The sequence below is a fragment of the Morone saxatilis genome, unplaced genomic scaffold, assembly GCF_004916995.1.
Source record: "Morone saxatilis isolate NCDOM2014 unplaced genomic scaffold, NCSU_SB_2.0 Contig24, whole genome shotgun sequence".
In the NCBI taxonomy this organism is placed as follows: Eukaryota; Metazoa; Chordata; class Actinopteri; family Moronidae; genus Morone; species Morone saxatilis.
In genome coordinates, this window is record NW_023339807.1 from 9,085,820 (window position 1) to 9,093,555 (window position 7,736).

Below are 7,736 nucleotides of genomic sequence, written 5' to 3' on the forward strand. Positions count from 1 at the left end.
TGTGTGTGTGTGCGTGTGTTGCATGTACCTGAAGGAGCTGAGATGGTGGAATTGTACGGCTGGTTTCCTGGCACCATGCAACCATGTGCTCCGGGAAAAATGTCTGGTGGAAGAAGAGGAGGTGGAGAAAGGCAGACAGAGAATATGAGCCACTGTGACAATAATTATGGGGTATGAATTTGTGACAGAAAAAAAAATGTCATGCAAATGTCATTAGTATAGTCAGCTGTCATAATATTTCACAGGAAAAGCAACGAGAAGAGGCGCTTTGTCGAAGAACTTGTCTGTCATTTCATCTCTGAGGCAAGTGGCCACTCTTTAGACCAAATTACACCAGTAAACTCTTAAATGCTTAAATGCCTCTATTTGTTTGACTGACCGCTCTAAATACTAAAAGCCATGTGGTGTAATACTGCCATGTCTTGTCAATATCAAATGATCTAAAATGAACATGAGTTAAACATCACAAATATGGAAAAACTAAATCCATAAGGAGCTGTTGCTGCAGGTTACAAGCATTAACATATTTCAAAAAGAGGACATCAGGAGCAAAACAGCACGTTAAAAAAATTACCAGGGGGTTTCTGAAGAATTCATATTTGGCATAGTTCTTCCTGAAGAGGAATTTACTGTCGCTGTTCATAGAGGCCTGGACCTGAACCACCAGCTCGTGGTCTTCTAGACAGCGCTCTGAAGTGAGACAGGCAGAAAGAGGAATGAGAACAATTAAGAGGGTTAGAATATATTATTCAGAGTGTTTTATAATTCTCCTACGACTACACTTTATAGCTCATTATAATTATAAAACTTACATTAATATAACATGTTCTGTCAAAGTAGTGAATAAGAATATGTTCACAACAGGATCACAACATTTCTGGATAAAAATGACCCATGTCAAAGAAAATCTGACATCAGTCTTTCTCCAAAGTCAAAAACAGAAAGCATAGAAAAACATTAAAATGAGGAACAGTTCACTCACTACATCTCAACAAGTAATTTGCTCTATTATTAAGCACCAATAATCTTATATCCTTAAAACAAAAAACAAAAAAAATCTTACATTTTCTTAACACCAATGCATTGTTTGTTCCAAGTGTAAATCAGTCATCCACATTCTATTTTACACTTTCTTATCAAGGTCAAGTCCTGTAAGCAACAAGTCTCTGTTGACATTAATATCTCGCTCACCCTCACACATTCACTGCCGGCTTCGACTACCTCAACACAGGTTTAAAGGATGTATTTAGGCAATGTTGAAAATTGATCCTGGGTTTCATTTGTGTGTTAGTGTTCCGTGGTCTAAAAGGATGTTAAGAAATATGGACTTGTTTTAATGGATTGTGCTCATCAAATGAGCTGTGACTGACGAGCAGACCAAGGCCTTTCTCTTTCAATGTAGGTAAAAGAGGCCATGATTCAACTGAAAGTATGTCTTTGTATGAATGTGGTCAGAGGGCCCGGTGATTTATATCCTGTGAATGTGATGTTGAAACCGGTCATGACTCAGTCAATTCCAACAGCCTTGCATGATCTCTCAGTCATGTCTTTAATAAAAGACACTCAACTTTTCCCCTGTAGATTTATTCAAATTTAGCCACGTAACTTTTGCGATACCAGAATTTGGTCTGATATCTCTCCTTTTTTATATGAAATAGAGAACTTGAGAGTAATCTGAGTGTACAGATCTATCTCGCCTCATTATCTCATTTCATGTGTCCCCTCACTCTCCCTCTTTCTCCCCACTGTCACAATCTCTCTAACACTGTCACGACTCCTCTTTTCTTTTTCGTTTCCTCCTGTCGCCTGTCTGATGAGTCACTCATGTTCGTGACAGTGACTCACCGTGCCAACACTACCTCACTGTCCCAGAGTTGTTAAGCTTTTCGGGGTGACAAGTAGAGGTCAATGTTACTTATCTCAAAGGGCCATTTTATCTCATTCAGCAGCGTACCAAGAGTGGGCAGCAATGTACGGAATAGGCCTCTCCATTTAAATACACTATTGTTCTGTTCTCTTTGAAACTCCTATTCCCAGCTACCACCCAACCACATGTGCACACATGAAGAATCACAGCACATACATGTGCAGTGCCGATGTCTGTGCGCACACACGAGCACGTACACATAAAAGCAGGACTTTCACATACTGCCTCATCCTATACTGCAAAAAGCATGTAAACTAAAAATGTCCAAAATACTCTACAAAGTAATAAGTGATTGGCTATAAACTGTATTTCTACATGTAGGCAATATCCATTTAATATATTTTGGCACTGGAAAGACATTAAACTCTTATATTACCAGTGGTTCACAACTACAAAAAAACATCAGCACTTAATGGAGAAGTAATTTAAACACAATTACAATCACAGTTTATAACTGAAAAGCAACTAGCCACATTCATCAACTATAGGAAAGGTCTGGCAATCAGACAACAAACAGAGCTCCAAATAAACCAAATCATCTAAATATCTAAATTACTGTAATGAATATATCAGACATACACAATGCATACGATTCACAAAGGGGTAACAAATACGACCAAATGGAATTCAAACCAAAATAATCCCACCCTTTAACAGCAATTGTGATACTTTAAGTTATTGTATTATTGCATTATAAACATAAATCCACAGTATGCACACATCTACAAACAAACACACTCAGTCGACCTGTAGTGGCAAATGCATAACCCTTCAATTTGAACAATCAGCACACTGCTGCTTCATTACATCTCATTTACTGAAACTCCTAAACATAAAATACGATAAGTAGTTATTCCAGACCTGAAAAGGATACGGTTGCAGTACAGGTGCGCCAGAACAGAGGAAGGGCTATAATAGAATAGAGTTACTCAGAGCCAAAAATTATGTCATTTACAACAAGCCAACCTACAGTAACTGTATTTGGCAGCATCATGTTGGCAGCACTGACGAGAAATGTAATCAGATCATGATGGATGGTGAAATATTAGGTTAGAACTTTGGGTCCTGTACTTTAAATAATGCAATATATTTTCTAAGTCTCCTATCATGACAGCATAACAACATGTGTGTGGATCTAAAACTACATTTTGTTGTCAGTTGAAACAACAGAGATGAAGTGTTTTTACATATGTTTTTCACCATGTCTCTTTATACAGTATGTTGCACTAGCAGGCTCACTGCTCTATATAAAACTACACCCCCTTCTCTCCCACATCTGTTAAACTGTACAGACATGAGCACAGAGCACAGGCTCAACTTGTCTTCCATAAGTGCTTTATAATCGCCCTCTCCTCAAGGGGAGGTTGGGTTTTCTAACGTTCAGCCGGCCACAGCTTTCCAAACTTACTGTTACACTGCCAAGTCTAACACAAAATCACCCAGACAGTAACGCAAAGCTCTCTTTCTTCTTAATGTAGCAACAAGTTAAAATTCCCCTGATTAACTCCTGGAATAAAGCATATTTTTCTACTATTGTTTTCTACTTTTTAGACTTTTAATTGTGTTATTTTAGTGCCACATTTGGTGTTTACGAATATCAAAACAATGAGTGTCCTGGTCTTGAAGCTTTTAGCAAATGGAAGCAATACCTTCCCCTCCACTTTCTCAAATACCTCCAGTAATGTTTACTCCTAAATCTATGAAGAATCTACTGTATGACATGCTACTTCTATAACTGCTATTGACTTCTAACCGACTACATTGCTGCACTTATTAAACTTAATGTTCTACATTATATTATATTATATAGTACTACATACTATTGCCCATTCCTCTTTATCATTTTGACCTTAACCACATCAGTCCCAAAGTCACAAATTCTATTTTCAGGAGAGTGGTGTTGATGGTATCGCAGCTCCGGGTCTAAAGAACCTTTAACATAACAGATAGCTTTTTAAACTCTTCATCAATCATCTCCATCACCTCTCTGCTATGTCCTTTATAGTACCAGATCGATAACATTACACCTTCTCTGATACTGAGAGGAGCACAAGTCAGCAACGGTTTTGTTACAGTTTTTATCAGTTACATCTCTACATCCTCCTAATCCATAACCTTCAATTATCACCATCTTCCTTCAGCTTCTCATCTGCCGGCTTTCACTCTGAGCCCCCCTTCGGTGACAATTTAAGAATGAAATGTCATAAAATAATATTCTGCATGACAATTGTTCTTAAAAAGTAGCTCAGGACCAATAATAATGTGGGGTGGAACTATCCTGGATGCTTGTAAAAAACAGATTCCAAGCAGTCTAGTGACCTTATATGAGCCTGTCCCAGTTAAAAATATCAGTGGAGGATGTCAAATAGCATATACAACACTCTCTGTTGCTTTCACTACCCTCTGCATAAACCATAAACTTTCTTTTTTCTCAACCACCAACACCAAATTAAATTACTCTGTATTGAGAAGAGAGTCTTAAGATATAAGCTTCGGAGATGTAACGTTTATCAGTTGCTGTGTTTGTTTAATTTATGAGCTGGACCATCAAGACTTTTCACGCTGGTTCCCCAAGAAGTCCTAGAGTATTGGTAAGCTTCTAATAAGGGCCCCTGGGACAGTCTGCAACTAACAGTAAATCAGCTGTTTACTTGCATAGAATTACTTTAAGAAAACCCTGATCTCAAACATACATCACTTTTTATTCTCTTTCAAGTGCACCACATACTGAAGTAGGAATCTCTATCTGTTCCATAACACAGTCTCTTTTAACTGCAGTTAGCAGGGCAATAATTGAATTTATCTCAACACACATGTAATCAGCAACACATTTTATGATGACAAGGTTTCAGATTATTCAGCATCTTACACCATTAAATCCATCTTTACAACAATTACCTCTTACAAATTCTTTTTTTCTTAAATTGCAATCGCCTCCTCAGTCAGAAAATCAATGTCTGTCTCAGTTTTTCACGAGTTAACAACCTAACCCTGCTTGGTCTGCATACTACTGCACTGCTACAGCAACATCACACAGCCATTGTGTTGTACTTGATTAGATCACTGGACATTATGGCTCGGTGCATGCATATGCTGTATAGTATGCACATGCACTCATGCTTGAATACATGCCTGCGTGAGAATATGCAGCTGAACTATCTGTCTGCCCAAGTATGCAGGCATGCATGCATTTACATGGATGTACCTGTCAGTGATTGTTTTGCATGTCTTAGCCCACCCAAAAGTCCATGAGTTTCTGTGTGTGTGAGTGAGTGACCGTTCATGTGTGCCTTTGTGTGCATGTGAACTGTTTCGGGCCTGCAGGGTTCTGCCCCTTACCTAGTCCTAGCAGCGGGTGGTGTTCAACAAGTGCCCAAGTGTTGTCATCCACACAATGGCTTTTATAAACCAGGAGCTGGCACAGGTCTCTGGCTGTCATGTCGGCTGGGATCTCCACCACTTTACCCATGCCGTCTTCACTGAAGATCTTCACAATCTATGAGAAAGAAATACATTAGAGCTCAGTTATAATAAACAGAGGTCATTTGACAGTAGTTTGGACACAATGCTTCTAAATATTACGTGTATCCTTAATTTGATCAAATGAAGCAAAAGATTGATAGATCTTTTCCAGTTGGCAGCTTAAATATGAATTATTATGGTAACCCCACAGGGAATACTAAGTTGTGATAAAGTCATTTAACAAGGACAATTTTTGAAAAGTCAGCCTAATAGGTGGGTGAAGCCAGCAATTTTCTTCAAACACTAGCATAGTATTCATCATATAGTGCCCCATACACTATAGCATACACAGGCCTGTAATTATAGCACACAATAGAAAAGAACAGACATTCAAGACTATGTAGCAATTGTGGCGTTAGAAATCACAGACGAGCATTTCTTAAAGCAACTTGTTGGTATAATATAGGAGCAAATATACCAAAGTGTATAACAAGCATCTGCTCTTGTGAACACAAAGGAGGACTGCCTACACCAAATGGGATATTGTACTGTAGCTTAAGGGGAAGTGAGCTTGGTGTTTCCAATTACAGCTTATCAAGAAAATGTATGCGAGTATCCAGAGATAAGACATGGCCAATGGATATGCTTCAAGTTCAACTTCATGAACACAAGTTTTCCATAACTTCACATGTTGATCTTGGGTCAGTAATATCATGGACATGTTGTTGTTTTTTTGCTGAATAATTTATGATGAATTTTCCAACCCATGAATAACAGCTGTTTTCATTTTGTTTCCATTAATAATCCTGACTCAAACACATATTGAGCCACTACTAATTTATATATACACTGTATAGCAACAGTGCATCAGGCTCCAAGTAGTTTAAACTCTAAGATTTCATCTGTGTAAGAGACATCAATTTACATTCAGATATTCCTGTATGTCAGTATATGCTGTAGGCAAACTATCCCTTGTTTAGAGATCAACAAAAAAATCAGGAAGTATAACTGCCATCCCTACTGTGGTCAATAGTCCTAAATTTACTCCACTACATGTCCACAGGTTGGCTTTTCAAAAACCCATGTAGTCACATTCACAGGATACACATCTAGTGTCCCACAGAGAAAACTAGAGCAGCCTATTTAACCTGCTGAGAAATCCAGCCTTGTTAGCCTACACAGGAATCCAGCCTACTGTACTAAGCCTACACATGTCATGTATGCACACTTCCCACATAATAGATCATGACAAAGAAATTCTGTTCTCCTCTTGCAGCTTATAGCGTCACAGTTTGCACAAAACAGGCCTGAGGCGCTCCATCTATCCAAAATGCTCAAGACGAAAAGCAAAGAAGCCTCATCATTTAAAAGCTTTTTTTTTTATTGCTCTGCTCACATCTTGAAAAAGACTAATTGTCTTCAGCTTTTAAGGTATTTACACATTGCATGTCTCTCCTCTGGTTAAGCGAAGCCGCACTTCAAAGAGAAATGGTCTTAAAATGTCAAAAGAGAAGGAGCCGAAGAGAGGCAGAGACACACAGGGAAAGATAAGAGACACAAAAAGAGAGCGGTCTTACCTCCACGGCCCGCAATAGGCAGCAGTCCGGGGAACACGAAGGCATTTTTTGGAGTGAGCCTGGCTCCCCACACACTCACACACTCACTCACAGTCACTAAGACAGAAAACCTCGCTCTTCTGTCGTCCTGTCTCCTCCAGAAAGAAAGATACAAATTTGAATGCCGACAGTTGACAGTTGCAGTTGTGCTACCTGTCACATAGCCTGGAGACTAGTCCTTCAGTCTATCTAGGCCGCCAGCTCTGTCTTAAAAAAAGAAAGAAAAGAAAACTGTCTGTGTGACCTACAGCCGGTGTCTGTACAGCCCACAGAACTAGGACACAGAGACAGTCAGTGATCAGATGGCAGCAGGTACAGTACAGTGCTTCCAGTGCCGGTTGAGTCTGACAACTATCTTTCTTTCTCTCCCTCCCTCTCTCTCTCTCTCTCTCTCTCTCTCCCCCTCACAAAGGGTTACAGCCTCAGCCACGGGCTCTGAGGCACACTGAATCAAACCACACGCTCACCAACCAATCATAAGGCTGCAGCAGGCTGATGTAATCATTCCCACACAGACCCAGGCTCACACACACACACACACATACAGAGGCACACACGCAGACTCTCTGAGAGGCATACACAGTCCGGTAGACACACAGACGCACAGTCATGCACAGACACAGCCAACTTTTTCAGACCTCTTGCGAGCTCTCTGCTTCAGTTTCTTTTCAGAGCTCGAAGCAAGAGGGTTCGTTTGAGAAAGGTGTGGGGCAGTGAGGAGGAGGAGGAGC

The 7,736-nt window shown here is 39.8% G+C and overlaps 1 protein-coding gene across 1 annotated transcript in view; it reads right to left on the minus strand.

Annotated features, from left to right (window-relative positions):
- Positions 1 to 7,736, minus strand: part of grb10b (growth factor receptor-bound protein 10b) — a gene marked incomplete in the record, with an annotated part of 57,656 nt that overhangs the window by 7,126 nt on the left and 42,794 nt on the right. The window contains 3 exon segments of the mRNA XM_035673022.1: positions 29 to 103; positions 575 to 690; positions 5,267 to 5,423. Of these exon segments, the coding sequence (XP_035528915.1) occupies positions 29 to 103; positions 575 to 690; positions 5,267 to 5,423 (348 nt within the window).